We start from the raw sequence: 15,692 nt of genomic DNA, 5'->3' as shown, positions 1-15,692 counted from the left end.
TCGCTTTCAACACCGTCTCTAACGTTAGTGGTCCACCTCCGTCCGCCATTGTTTGGCACGATGTGGCGTCGTTAGAATCTTCCGACAAAATAGCCTTCTTGCTTCTGAGGTTGTATGGATCCATGCACCAAGCGACGAAATAATCCAACTATTGTTCTGTTAGTTGAGGTTTTTTAAACAAAATATAACATTTTTGAGGTAACTGTGAGGCAAACCGTTGGAGCTCACAGACGCATGACCGTCCTCGTCAACAGCCAAACCGGAAGCCACTTTAGTCCTATTTTATATAGGCTATTTGAAAATAGCACATTTTGATGCCAATACTTTTGTATTTTACTCAAGTAAATTTAGACTTTGACTTGTAACAGAGTACTTCTACATTGTATTGATACTTTTACTTAAAGGGGAAATCCACCCATTTTCAATATTTAACTATGTCATTAATATAGCATAAAGGAGTTGTGTGGAAATAAGAAAAAAGTTCCCCCCTTTCTGTGTTGCCTTGAACTGGAGGATTGATTGTGGGTTTAACATTGCAAATTACAACATGATGAGTCATCACGTTGTAATTTGCAATGTTAAACTCACAATCAATCCTCCAGTTCAAGGCAAAAAGAAAAGGGGGGAACTTTTTTCTTATTTCCACACAACTCCTTTATGCTATATTAATGACATAGTTAAATATTGAAAATGGGTGGATTTCCCCTTTAAGGGTTAGGGTTAGGAGTGAGTAACATGTGAGTATTTTTTTTTCCAGCACTGGGGTTATGTAGCCAGAAGGGATCTTGAGACGTGAGTGTTGTCTAGGGTGTTTTAGGGAAGGATCAGCCAGCTTCCCTGTGTTAGCTGACCTATGTTAGCTCATCTGAATGAGCGGGAGGGGTCTTATAATTATAGGACTAGACGTAAACATATCGGATATACGTTTTGATAAAAAAAAAAGAATAGAATTAAAACTAGGCTACTGAATATTTCAACACTGTAATAATTGTATTTAGGAAGAGCCCATTCAGGTGGAATTGGTTTTCCAGGGTTTAGTTACCTATCGTTTAGGAAGAGTCCATTCCGGTGGATCTGGTTCTCCAGGGTGAAGTTAAAGGTGAAGTCTTCCATGTGTTCGTTGTTGTGTATTTTGACGCGGGAGGCATATTCATCCGCCTGGATATGTTTGATGACGTACGGAAACCACACAGACAGCCCATAATACCTAAACACGCGCACACACACACACACACACATAATCAACGATCCACTTGTTGCATACTATGGCCACTGTATCTCCACATTTCATCTTTTTTATGTTTTCTCATTAATTAAAGTAATACTAGGTAACGTTTTTAAAAAAACTTAAGTTCAATTTTATAACTTTTGTGAGTGGCACATTTTTCACCCATTCCATGAATTTCACCCCCGAAAGCCTTTTATAAACATATTTTCTATTGAAAGTGGAAACACAGAAAAAGAAAACACAGCTCACGGTAGCTAAAGCTCCACTGGCTAAGAGAAACGATCTGCAGATTGTATAAAACAACAAAAATAACGCATTTTGAAACGCTTCCGCCTTCCAGTGAAAACAAATGGAATTCTGGGTAATGCAGGAATCCGCTAAAGACCTGCAATGACGGTAGTGACCAGCAGAGGTTGCTAAAAAATATATTTTGGGACTTGCACAGTAGCCTATACCCCTTTAAAGTGAATTACGCTTCATCCTACGACAATGTCATGCAAAAGTACTGAAAACAGCCGATCTACAAGCTTGTAGTGTGTCACAACTGAATAAAGTCAGGAGAAAACAGGTCAAAGACGTTGAGAGAGTGTTTGTTTTACCCAAATGACAGCGTGAACCAGACGGCAGCCAGTTTCAATGTGTTGTCTCTGACAGGATAGCTGAAACATCTCATGAATGTCATGAACATCTATGAGCAGAGAAAACGAAATATCAAGCACCAAAAATGAAAGAAGTATCTATAGACGCCTCCTTTCTTTTAGAGAAGCCAATTATTCTTATTAACCCTTTAAGAACGGGAACGCATCTCTGTCATTTTTAGATTTATTTGGCTATTTTTGTGCAAATGTTTTAATATATATATATTTTACATGTTGTCTTTTTTTACATTTGTAAAATATTTCGTTCCAGGGACCCCCCAGAAGAAAAGATTTGAGACAAATGTTCGCTTTAAAAATATATATATTCGGCCTAGACCGTGGCGTCGCGGTCTAGGCACCCTGGTTGCAAATCCTTAATAGCAGTGTGCCGCGGGTTCGCGTCCCGTTCCCGTCGGCCTTTCCTGCATGTCTTCCCCCATCTCTCTCCCCATTCTTCCTGTCGACATACTTTCCCTGTCCCTCTCCAATAAAAAAAAAAACAATAAAAAAAAAATATATATATATATATTCAAAGATTTGCACACATTTTCACGATCTTTCAAAAAATAGCAGATCTACAAGCTCATAGCGCGGCACTCGGTGCAGCACTATGAGCTTCTATATCTGCTAATTTTGAATAGCCAATAAGAAATCTAAAAATGACACAGATCTTATTCGGTTAATGTAGTCATTGTGCCAATATATTCCTCTGCTTGCCAATGCTATTGTACCCTACTAGCTCTTGCGCCAGTGAGGAGCCCCCACCGGGAGGACATAGTGTCTCCGCCCTACTCCTCCCGTTCAACATTCCTCACTGACAGGCTCGGCCCCCAGCCATCAGGATTACGTGCAATGACAAGTCAAAACAAAGCACAAACCCCTCCAAGTTCCGTCTTGATCCTGAACAGAATCTTGCCTGCGGGATTGGCCGACGCGTTCTGCATCTCCACCAGCTCATCCAGCGGTCTGGGCGTCTTTATCCTGTTCACCTGCGGGGGGAGACACTGAGCTCAGTGGAGTTCACATCGTCACATGAGGAAGTGGCGTCAGCAGGAAGTTCACTCACAGCGAAGACTGTCTCGGGTTATAGGGTTATCGTTGTAACCGCTTAGACCAGGGGTGGGCAACTTTGATGATGGAGAGGGGCCACTATATTTCCACACTCACTCCAGAGGGAGCACATTGCATTATACTATCGCGCAGACACCTCTTATCGTATTTTAATGCCATTCTATGTCACAAAAAAGTAGCAAAAATAGCCGATCTACAACCTCAAGACGCGTCGCGCTGCGATGCGTTTTGAGCTTGTAGATCTGCTATTTTTGAATTGGAATCCAGATATTTTTTTTGCTGTTTTTGAATTGAAATCCTGAAAAGTAATGTTTTTATTTAATTTCAAATGCATTCAGTAATACCTACTTATGTTAACTTTTTGAACTTAAATACAAATACATTGGACATAAAAAAGACAATAGAATTTTAATACTAGTCATTAAGCTACTATAATATACACTGAAGTAATTAAAGCGGGTCATGTTTGCAATTGTAACAGCTGAAATCAATAATATATCAATCAGTATTCCGATATTAACCTGTAGGCTGCATTAAGTGAAGTTGGGGGCCGCATGTGGCCCCCGGGCCGCCAGTTGCCCATGTATGACTTAGACCCCATATACTGTACGTGGTTGAGCGGAGTCCCTCAGGGCTCTATACTAGTCCGCTCAGCGTTTTCCCCAGAATATGAGCATGCCGGGGTTATCGTTTGAACTCACAGTGAAGACCTTCTCGGGTTCTCCGCGGCCACGCATGTTGGTGTCATGGATTTGTTTGAGAACCATCCAGCCTTCGTCATGTTTACCCATCTGGGAAAACAAAACGAAACATTTCATCATGTTTACATCCTCAAACACACAACATTTGACGTTTGACAATTTCATCATTTTGACTGTGGTGTGCAAATTTAGCTTGCTGTTTTGTTAAAAGTATCCCTGGCCAATAAGCCTTATATGCCTTAATACATATACACAATCATATAATTGCCCTATGTAACAAAAAAATGAAATTAAAAACACTTTAAATATTTTATTTATTTTAGAAATAGTACGTCTTTCACTCAATAGGGACAACTCTTGTCGCAAGTATTAAGTAGTATTAAGTTGTTTTTTATTTGCGCATTCCATACATTCCATAGGGCTGGACCACACATGGACATAATGACATTGTCAACTTGCGACGGGAGCGCACATTTTCTTTTGTAAATGAATGCCCTATTTGATACTACGACATCACACAAAAGCATCAAAAGTGGCAGATCTACAATCTCGAAACGTGGCGCGAAGCAACACGTTTCGGTTTCGAACTTGTAGATCTGCTACTTTTGCTATTTTTGAATTTGAATCCTGAAACGTAACAGTTTTGGACATAAGGAGGTTTCCACCCGACAGAGATGCACACAAATAGGAATGCACAGCCAGCCATTATGTCTCGTCTCTTCTTTACCTGTAGGAAGAATCTGGGGCTCTCGGGCATGAAGGTGAGGGCCACAACCGCACAGACGCACGGCAGCGCGCACACCACCACGAACACTCTCCAGCTGTGGAACTGGTAGGCTGAGCCCATGCTGAAACTCCATCCTGCACACGCACATGCACGCACACGCGCACACACACACACACACACGCACACGCATACAGGACAAATACAAATGTGCTTAAAGGTGCTTAAAGCAGTGGTTCTCAAACTTTTCCATTACAAGGACCCCCAAATCGACACTTATTAGCCCGCGGACCCCCATTTCCAAAGATATGCCAGGGACCCCCATTCTTCTTTCCCCCAACACGGTCGAGGCAGAAGGCCCCCGCCCTAGAGCCTAGGGTCTGCCTGACGTTTCTTCCTGTTGAATTAAGAGGGAGTTTTTCGTTGCCACTGTCGCAAAATTGCTTGCTCAGGGTGGGATGTTGGGTCTCTTCTCTACATGTAAAGTGTCTTGAGACAACTTGTTGTGATTTGACACTTTAATAAAATTGAATTGAATTGAATTGAAAATTAAGAGAATATTTTTTACGGCTCTAGCAGTGATTCTCAACCATTTTAATTTCAAGGACCCCCAGTTTGACGTGCATTAGGGCTACGGACCCCCATTTAATGGCATTTCTATCACTTGGACCGCAATTTATATTGTAACGCGTGCGTGCGTGCGTGCGTGCGTGTATTACTATACTTGTGAGGATCATTTTCTTGGTCCTCACAAGAGAAATTGTTATGTTATGGTTGAAAAAAGATTTTTAGAGCTATGTTTAAAATTAGAAAAAGATTCGGGTTGGGGTTAGGTTTAGGATTTAGACCTTTAAAGGTTAGGTTTTGGGGGTTGGGGTTTGATTTTCCCCTATTTTATACTTAGTTGTGTGGCGATGTCAAACACTGCAAAATAGCCGATCTACAAGCGACACGTTGTGAGTTTGTAGATCTGCTATTTTTCGGCTTTAGACTTGCGGTTAAAAATGCCCCCAATAAATCATAAATCAATCATAAAATCGGCTTCCTAAAATGTTGATGTCCTCACAAGTATAGTAATACAAATGTGTGTGTGTGTGTGTGTGTGTGTGTGTGTGTGTGTGTGTGTGTGTGTGTGCGTGCGCGTGCGTGCGTGCGTGCGTGCGTGCGTGCGTGCGTGCGTGCGTGCGTGCGTGCGTCATCGCAGTAAAGGGAGTGTGGTTCCCAAAGACCTGAGACAAAGGACCCTTTTAATTACCCTCCTAAAGCATGCCTGCCACAGGGCCACCCATTAAAATACATTGTATGAGAACATTAAAACCTGTGCATCAGACAATAGGTTGTCATAAGCCCAGTAGTTGTCAAACTTTTTTTTCGTGTCAAGGACCCCCACATAGGCTCTATGCACAGCAGCCATATTATCACTTCCTTCACAGGTGTTACCAATGATACTAATGAAGGCTCTGTTCCATTTAGTGTAGCACAGTGGTTTCCACGACCCCCATAACTCTGAGAGTGCACAAATGGAACCAAATGGACCCTTACGGGTCCATTTGGTTCCATTTGTACACTCTCAGAGTTACACACCTGTAAGGGGCCATTTGGAAGCCCATGAGGTCAGAGCCTTCATTAGTATCATTGGTAACACCTGTGAATGTCTTCATAATATGGCTGCTGTGAATAGAGCCTATTGATATGTATTTGGCCACGGACCCCCCCCCCCCCATCTGAAAATGGTTTGTAACAGCCCCCCCCCCCCCCCCCCCCCAGAAGAGAAGATTTATGTAAAATAAACAAATAATCTACGATATTCAAACGTTTTTGATGTTTTCCAAAAATAGCAGGCGTACAAGCTCGTAGCGTGGCGTATACTTTATTGGCCGGGGTCCCCCACAGGTCTCTACTTTTAGTTTTTTGTTGTGAGGTTGTAGATTGGCAATTTTCCTCGAATGGTTGCCTTCTCCCTGGAACCAAAATGTAATTAGCATTGTCACTTACCATAGTGTGGGCTAACCGCCCAGGCAGTAGCTGAAGGTGACTCACCATCAAATTGGACTCAGCCAAATTAATTAAAAACCAACCCTGGGGGCCTCCCCCAGGGTTGTAAACAGATGCTAGGTTCATGAAATGTTATTTAGACAGATGCTAGGTTCATTGTTTACCTGGTATTGTGTCATTTCAATGCAGATTATAATTTTGATAGTATATTGATTAGACTGATGCTAGGTTTTTGGTTTACGTGGGATCCTAGTTTACTGAGGCACTACACTGTCTCCTTATGCATTCATATATTACTGCATTTATATGTATTATTTTTATTGACGTGTCCCTTGTTCCGCACCAGGCGGGATGATTGTATAGGGTGTATACATCTGTATATTCATATTTGTTTGAGGGTGTCTTCGTTGTGATGTGTAAAGTGTAAATTGCAAACGGCTTACTCCCTGTGAGTATCATCTTCCATGTGTCGTCACCAGGCCCTATATTTACGTTTTCTTGTGTGTAGTTGTTTTTTGTTGCACTGCTGTCTTTTTGTCCCGTTATTTGATTGAATACTTTATTGTCTTTATTGTCTCCACCAGTCCGTCCGTCCGTCCGTCCGTCCGTCCGTCCGTCCGTCCGTCCGTCCATGTGTGTGTGTGTGTGTGTGTGTGTGTGTGTGTGTGTGTCTGTCTGTCTGTGAGCAACTAATCTCCGGCACCATTGGGCCGGTCCCAGCGAAACTGTGCACGTACACTCCCTGGATGCCAGAGCAGAATCTCTGCCCCCGGATTTTTCATATCGGCCTGTTATATCGGCCACCAGGAGTGGAATGAAGGCCCAGGCCACAGCAGAAGGTAACTCACCATAGTGTGGAATGATGGCCCAGGCCATGGCAGAGGCGTAGATCCCTCCTATCATCCAGAACATACACAGCCAGCTCAGATGCTCTCCTCTCTTCTCCCGAGCCAGAACCTCCGCAAAGTAGGAGAACACGATGGGCACCGCCCCCCCAATCCTGCAACATCAACACTGCATTTGGATGGGACTACAGCACAAGGGTCAAGAGTTTCCTCATTTGATCGGTTGGGTCTGTACCACATACTTTAGCAATTTGACACATTTAATAAAACGATTGATTTTCAATCTTTTTTTTTATTTCAAGGACCTCCAGTTTGATTTGATTATTATCTCTGGGACCCACATCTACACTGTAAAAGAGCATCAACAATATAGTGGGCAGAAACCTTGTATGTCCGTGAAAATGTTTTTTTTCTTTTTTTTTCGGGTTTGTTACTTTTTGGGGGGGTTTGTTACTTTAATCGGTACAAAAAATGTACTCCATGAAGTGTAGATGTCGGAGGTTTTTTCTTTTTTCTTCATCCTTCATCCCAAAAGTCCCCATGGAACCGAGTATGTTCAATCCCCACCCAACCCCCCCTCCTGCGTCCCTGATGGGAGGCATGCGTTAATCCGACAGACCTTTTCTCCGACTATGTGGCGTCGGAGGAATGCGCTGTCGGACTAACGTATTGCACCCGTCCCTGATGTCCAAAATGGTTACTTTTCAGGAAATGGAAAAAAGAACCTGTGTTCCAATAGATCCAATCATTGGTTCAATATTCATAAAACCCACAGACACACTTAACCACTTCCACGTCAAAAATAGCAAAAATACTGTAGCCCATCTACAAGCTACGAGCTTGTAGATCGGCTATTCTTGCTACTTCTGTGTGACGCTGTAAAATGCCAAAGAAGGGGCATTATTTATGGAAAAAAAAAACATGAAAAGTTGAAATACGGTTACGGATACAAGGTTTCTGTACAACAGTGATGATAATGTGTGCCGCAGTCCTTGTCGCTATGCAGAAAACCACACGTCTTCTCTGTTCCACACAGAGTCACCAGCAGTGGTAGAAAGTAACTATGTACATTTACTCAAGTACTGTACTTAAGTACAATTTTGAGGTATTTTTTACTTTACTGGAGTATTTCCAATTTCCGACACTTTTACTTCTACTCCACTACATCTCAGAGGCAAAGATTGTACTTTTACTCCACTACAATTATTTAAAAACTTTAGTTACTAGTTAATTTGCAGATATAAATTACTATATTATGAAACGTACATTAACCACTTTAGCCCCATTTGCATAGGCTATTTGAAAATTAGCCGATCTACAAGCTCACAACGCGTCGCGATGCGACGCGTTGTGAGCTTGTAGATCTGCTATTTTCAAACATTTTAGTACTTTTACTTTTTGGTACTTTAAGTACATTTTGATACCAATACTTTTGTACTTTTACTCAAGTACATTTTTAATTCCGGACTTTTACTTGTAACGGAGTATACTTCTACATTGCAGTATTGATACTTTTACTTAAGTAAAACATTTGAGTAGTTTCTTCCACCACTGGTCACCGCAGCCTCTTCTTTTCACCTGTTGCGAGCTTGTAGATCAGCAATATTTTTTTGCAGCTTTACAGTGAGACGCCAGATCAGTGAAAGGGTGGGTTGCTGAATAGACTTATACTGAAGTGTTTATTTGCTGTGCTCAGCAGCACTGTAATCCAAACATTGCTTTTTTCCCCCATCTGTTTTGTGCTTTGTTTTTCTGTTCCATCCAGTGTGGAGAGACTCTTGTGTGTGAAGTGTGTGAGTGTGTTTTTTTTTTTTGCAGGGGTGGAGATGTCACCCCCGTCACCCCTATCCCACACAGGGGGAGGAGAGAGAGGTTGGGAGTGGGCGAGAGTTAGATGAGCTTGCATCTGCAGCTGCCGATACTGCCTAAAATGCTGGTGTCGGTATCGGCGAGTTTGTCAATTTATGACATTCCGATACCACGTCATTTGTCACATGATGATGTGTCATTTACAGTCATCAATACATCATTTTGTATTTTGAATGCTTCTGTTTTATGCTCTTACTGTACCTGTTATTTTACTAACTTGTAGCTGCACTATTCATGGATTTTTTTATTTATGCGTAGATCAGTGGTTCTCAAGCTTTTTAATTTCAAGGACCTCCATAGCTCTGGGAGAGTACAAATGGAACCAAATGAGGGCAGGGGCGTAGCTACGGGTGGGCCTGCGTAGGCCTGGGCCCACCCAAACAAATGGCAGGTTTTTAATAAATCTACTTTTATAAAATAAAATGTTAATGTAACAGTAGCTTCATTACAACAACTAAAATAACATAACATAATGCGTACCGCAATCTCCGCATTCATTTTCATACAAATAAGTTGCTAAATTGAGCGTTGGGTGTCAATTTCTTGATTAACAACGTGTTAATTGTTTACTTAACCAATACAAATTAATTGTGCTAAATCATGTGTGTGTGACGTTTGTTGTCTTTTGGTGTTTCTAGAATGCGGCAGATTTGGTTTTCTTCGCCCGGAAACTCGCGTCGTTGTTTATGCTTAAACACAAAGGAGAAGCCTCTCTGAGAGTAGCCTAAATATTAACCTCACAATGTCTATTGCAACGTTTTTGAAAAAAAAAACAGATTGGAGGAGCAGCAGCAGGTGCCTGATATTAACTCAAATACAGAATGCATTGTTGACATCATCAAACTCCACAACAAAACAGACCGCCCTTCAAGTTCCTCTTGATAATGGATTCATACAGTACGTCATTGAAGACCACCAAAGGTCAGAATTATGGCCCAATGAGTTTTCATTGATTGTCCCTATGCCATCTGCTGCTATGCTATGGGATGCTATGCTATCTTGCTTGATAAGATTTGGAATATTGATGCATGAGAAGTGGGTGATGCCGTTATTTCCAGCACTCCTGTATAATGAAATCTGTCAGTGTGTGTGAGAGCTCACTGGCTACGAGTGACAAGTCACAAGTTGACACGGAACCAGTAGATTATCAACACAGTACTATGGTGCTATTAAAGGCGTTTTTTCGGCCACAGTTTGCCAGCGACTGACCGACTTGGGGCGGGCACCCTGTTATGCGACTCGCCAGCCCGGATCCAACAAGCCCTCGATCCCGCTGCGACCCAGCGTTCGGCCGATATCGCAGTTTTTAGCCAAAAGTCGCAGATCTACAAGGTCGGGAAAAAAATCTTTTTCGTGGCCCTAAGCCTGAGCCCTGGCTACGGACCACCACCACCTCCTAATAGGCTCTATGCACAGCAGCCATATTGGAAAGAAATTGGGCCTCTTACTTACTTCACAGGTGTTACCAATGATGCTAATGAAGGCTCTGTTCCATTCTGGTCAGGGTGCTGATATCATGCATGTTGGCTCACTAGACACACTCCATTTTGGTTCCCAAATGGCCCCTTATGGTGGGTGTGTAACACTGAGAGCATACAAATGGAACCAAATGGACCCATTTGGTTCCATTTGTATGCTCTCAGAGTTATGGGGGCCTTTTAAAATAAGACAACCACTATGCCACACTAAATGGAACAGAGCCTTAATTTGTATTATTTTTTGGAACGATGTCAGGCGGTCAATGGGACCACCGGGACAACGCAACGCCAATATTTTGAGGAGATTTAAGTAAAAAAATAAGAATGAATAAATTGAAGGGAACTCACCCGAACCCAGAGACCATGCGACAGAACAGAAACATGCTGTAGTCTTGAACGAACGCCGACAGGAAGGCAAAGAACGCGTTGAAGGACAGAGAGATGAGCAGCACCGTCTTCCTGCCCACCTTATCTGACAGACCACCCCAAAAGAACGCTCCCACCATCATCCCCAAGTACACTATGCTTCCTGTAGAGAGAGAGAGAGAGAGAGAGAGAGAGAGACGCACGCACGCACACACATGCACACGCACACGCACACACACACACACACACACACACACACACACACACACACACACACACACACACACACACACACACACAAAGAGACAGAGAGAGAGAAAGAGAGAGAGACAAACAAACAAACAAAGGAGACGAAGAGAGAGTCTGTTCAAAATTCAAGATGCTGTGAAGACTAACTGGCAAATATATATATATTTGTGTTTTCATATTGAATAGTGTGAGACAGTTAGTGACAGATTGACAAATTGAGTGGCCGTTACTTCATTGTGTCAGTGTTCATGCTATATGTGTATTTTTTAACTAAACATTCTACATTGATTGTAGAATTCAGATATTGTCCCTCACTGTCCACACAGGAATTGAGGTCATCTCTCTTCCAGTCCCCTGGAACATGCGGTACTGTACACAGTAAAATCCTCACTGTTAGCATTTGCCACTCCAAGAGTGGACAAATGTAACCAAGACCTGCAAGGGTCCATTTGGTTACATTTTAACTCTCTGAGTAAAAGAACAGTGAGGGTTTTACAGTGACGAGCATAGAGCGAAGGCAGCCTTTTTCTTTTCAGAGTGTTGTGTGTGATGCAGGAACAGATAGGGTGGCGGTAGAGAGCCTTATCAAGCCTCCACAGACAACAGGCTCAGAGCTGCATGGTGATTCATTACAGTTGACAACTACTGAACACTCAGCTATATGCATAGAAGCTTTATTCCCATACAGGTGCAGAGAGAGAAGCACAACGCTTCAATACTGCGGACCTCCAACTGAAGATGAAGGGCCCGGTCACACGACGCATCATATAGCCAACGCAAGCCCAGACTTCAGACACGCCTATTTCTCATGTATTCTTTGGGTTGTGGACAGTGTCTGCATGAATGTCTGGTAGATCGTTTGACTTTAGTGGTGGCTCCCTGAAAGAAGACTTCAAGGCAAATGGCTGGAGGGAACCAACCAGGCACAGATATGAGGGGAAAGAGGTGCAAGACCTACATTACATTACATTACATTACATTACATTACATTACATTACATTACATTACATTGCAGTCATTTAGCAGACGCTTTTATCCAAAGCGACTTACAATAAGTGCATTTAACATAGGTAGGTAAGAAAACTACTAATCACCAGAAGTCTTAAGTGCATTCTTTTCTATAACAAGCAACTAGAGTATACCTAGCGCTAAGGTAAAAGTGCAATATATCAGTTTCCTACTTTATTTTTTTAAATGCAAATTTAACCCATATGTTTTGGTCTTTTCCTCGACTGGAGAGTTATTGGGTTACCATACTTAGACACTTTACAAACACAAATGTTTAACATTAGCTTACAGCCCACCCCTGTAACTGCTATCTATGGGGTGCTGCCCAAATAACTGACTCATAATAAATAAACCCAGAATGATATTGCCTTTCTTACAGTGCTGGCGCGGAGGAAAATCTTCCTAGAGTGGAAATCTCCATGTGCCCTTAAACCAGATCTTTGGCTGAAAGATGTAATGTTATTCCTGAAATTAGAGAAAATTAAATTTGACTTACAAGGGTCACCAGGTGGATTTATGTCCGCCTGGGGCGCCATAATAAACTATCTTACTAATCTGACAAGACGCCCTGTTGCCACATAAGGTTGCCTGTGACAAAATAAATCCCTCCATGGATCTGGAGACCCCCACCTGTCCTACACGTCGTCAATCTGTCGTCCTACCTCCGTATATTTTGTTCTCTATTGGGGGAGGAGGGGAGAGGGAGAGGAAACGGGGAAAGTAACACTCTTATGTTATGTTTTTTTTCCTTCTTCCCCCCCCCCCCCCCCCCCTTTTTTGCTGATTTAACATAATGTTTTTATTTTCTTAGGATCACTTTTTTGTCCATGTGGTGAAATGAACGGTGACTAAAGACCCATGAGGGAGGGAGGGTATATGGGAAGAGTTGAGTGTTGCCTAAAACAGAAACAGCCTTGTACCTTAGTTGTGTGTGTTAAAGTTATGTTTGGTGTGAATTGTTTCGTATTGTACTGTTTGTTCTTGTATGTAAGAAAAAGAAAAAGGCATGAGTCTTACTGTATCTGCTTTTGCTACAACTACCCTACTACTACCTATGCTGAATACAAATCATAAATACGAAGAGCTAAAACCAATAAGTGTATCAAATAAACAAGATCCAATAAAACAAGAGCTCGTACAAATAATTGACAACAAGTAGGCAAGGCTAAGAGGAAGGGTCAGGGTATATTTCCTGAAGAGGTGGGTTTTCAGCCTGTGGCGAAAGATGGGCAGTGACTCTGCTGTCCTGACATCAGTTGGGAGTTCATTCCACCACTGTGGGGCCAGAACAGAGAAAAGCCGTGACCATGTAGATTGGCCAGAAGGACCCCTGAGCGACGGGGCAACCAGTCGCCCCGAGGCGGCAGACCGAAGTGGTCGGGCAGGAGTGTAAGGCTTGACCATAGCCTGGAGCCTTGCATCCTACGCGCAATGCTTCTTTCCTATTGGTCGATGCCCAGTCAAGGTTCACCAATAAATATTGGATCCGGCAGTTCACACGCATCAGACTTCACATGCTTCAAAGCACTTCGGATGTGTATGAAGTACATGTGTGACCGTGCCCTGGAAGTACTTGGGCGCTTGGGTGGCTCAGGGGTAAAGTACCTGTTCAACCACCAGTCTAGGGGTTTGAATCCATTGCAGTGCATCCGGTTTGGCCAAGCTTTTTTACATTCTGATCTTTGTCACTGTACTTACTCTGACGGTCTGGGGAAGGAGACTGTGAGTGGGGAATGCTGAGCGGAAGGAGCCGGACGGAGACACTATGTCCTCCCGGTGCGGACTCCTCACTGGCGGGTAAGGCAGTCGGGTGACTCGGGTCAGTGTAGAGGTGAGAGTTAAACGTAATGCCACTGTCCAGACCATTTTAATGAGTTCACCTCACGGTCCAGAAGAGGCTATAATCTATCACAGTGTTGGCTTAATGATACTTCAGCACAAAACACTTTGAGCGTATTCATTACAAGAACATCCTCACAGCTTATTCTGTGAAGAAACTAGTCTCTTTTTATTTTATGTTTTTATCAACTATACCCTCAGGAAAAGCTCTTATAAAGACAAATGGTGTTGTGGTAAAAAAAAAACAGCGAAAGAAGCATTTTAAGTGCTGTCAGGAAATGTGTGTGAGTCAGCGAAGCGTTAAGCCCAGTTTAACTGCACTGAAACCAAATGCTGCAGGGTTTAATACACACCTTCTGCAGGATTGAATGCACAGCTTCTGCAGGGTTTAATACACACCTTTTGCAGGGTTTAATTAACACCATGTGTAGGGTTTAATTAACCCATTTTAGACCTGAGGCCGATTCTAAAAACGCCTTAAATATCCTGACATACGTTTTCTGAAAAAGTTCAGAAAAACAAACAAATGTATGTTGCTATATAGGCTAATGTACATAGCAACAAGAACCCCAAAAGGGGTTCCCGTCTTGAAAGGTATAGTTACAAATAGGGGTTCCCGCCCGAAATGGGTTAAGACCATGTGTTAGACCACAGGTAACTTCACAGGTGACAACAGATTGGATGTTGCAGTAGTCACACACCGTCTAATGCTACTAAGTCAGTAAACGTTGTAGCCTGGTTCCAGACCATGGACCCCGCCCACTCTCTGAGTGAGCTCCTCTTGGTCTGGCATTATAATGTCAGCCTATGGCTTTTCACGATCGAAGAAAAATCTGTCAAATCAGAGTCGGAGGTGGGAGTGGTCTAACGACAAGCCAATCAGCGAATATCTGCTAAAACAAGCTGTGCGATGACGTCAGATGTAGACGGATCCGTAGATCTCTTGTGATTGGTTTAGGGAAATTTGAATCCCCTCCCCCTAGTAATCGCGGACATTGGAGCCAATTTCAGACTGAAGCTCTACGCAGCTTCAGGCTGATAATCAGGCTATAAACGTTGCCCTTTGCATGCCTCGTCATACATTATTCTCATAGACTGACAAAGCCCCTCCAGCCTCATCCCGGGGTAGAGGAATAAGTCCTTCCTATCGCCAACTGGCTCTTCAGTCTCCATGTGGAGGGGGTGGGAGTGGTGGGATCTATCTATCTATCTATCTATCTATCTATCTATCTATCTATCTATGTTTGATTGATTGAATACTTTATTAGCAGTTTGCAAAAAAAAAGCACAGGAAAGTACAGTTCAATACAAGAGGATTTTAAAGCCAAGAAAGCCTATGGCTTGTTTGTTGTACTCCATTCATCGAAACATTTAATGACAGACTGAGACAAATATACACTACTATGCAAGACATCACATGAACACAGGTGTGATGACAGCTTGTTATCGGAAAGGACTGAGGACTCTTTTGACCTGCAATAGGCTCTATGCACAGCAGCCATATTGGGAATGAATTGGGCCCCTTCCTTACTTCCTTCACAGGTGTTACCAATGATACTAATTAAGGCTCCGTTCCATTTAGTGTAGCACAGTGGTTGTCTCATTTTCAAAGACCCCCATAACTCTGAGAGTGTGCAAATGGAACCAAATGGACCCGTTACACACCCACCATAAGGGGGCA

At 42.7% G+C, this 15,692-nt stretch overlaps 2 protein-coding genes across 2 annotated transcripts in view; both read right to left on the bottom strand.

The window, feature by feature from the left end:
- LOC311038260 (GTPase IMAP family member 8-like) overlaps window positions 1-15,692 on the bottom strand; it is a 487,341-nt gene that overhangs the window by 154,415 nt on the left and 317,234 nt on the right. The window lies entirely within an intron of this gene.
- LOC311037573 (synaptic vesicle glycoprotein 2C-like) overlaps window positions 1-15,692 on the bottom strand; it is a gene marked incomplete at both ends in the record, with an annotated part of 36,599 nt that overhangs the window by 13,172 nt on the left and 7,735 nt on the right. Inside the window, 7 exons of the mRNA XM_084046790.1 lie at window positions 1,043-1,207; window positions 1,828-1,916; window positions 2,745-2,855; window positions 3,639-3,728; window positions 4,366-4,499; window positions 7,206-7,357; window positions 10,898-11,078. Coding sequence (XP_083902916.1) covers window positions 1,043-1,207; window positions 1,828-1,916; window positions 2,745-2,855; window positions 3,639-3,728; window positions 4,366-4,499; window positions 7,206-7,357; window positions 10,898-11,078 — 922 coding nt within the window. The remainder of the gene's footprint in view (window positions 1-1,042; window positions 1,208-1,827; window positions 1,917-2,744; window positions 2,856-3,638; window positions 3,729-4,365; window positions 4,500-7,205; window positions 7,358-10,897; window positions 11,079-15,692) is intronic.

This window comes from Gymnoscopelus microlampas (genome assembly GCF_963454915.1).
Source record: "Gymnoscopelus microlampas genome assembly, chromosome: 21".
Lineage (NCBI taxonomy): Eukaryota > Metazoa > Chordata > Actinopteri > Myctophiformes > Myctophidae > Gymnoscopelus > Gymnoscopelus microlampas.
Note: the sequence above shows the minus strand (reverse complement) of the source record. Positions and strands in the feature narration are given on the sequence as shown.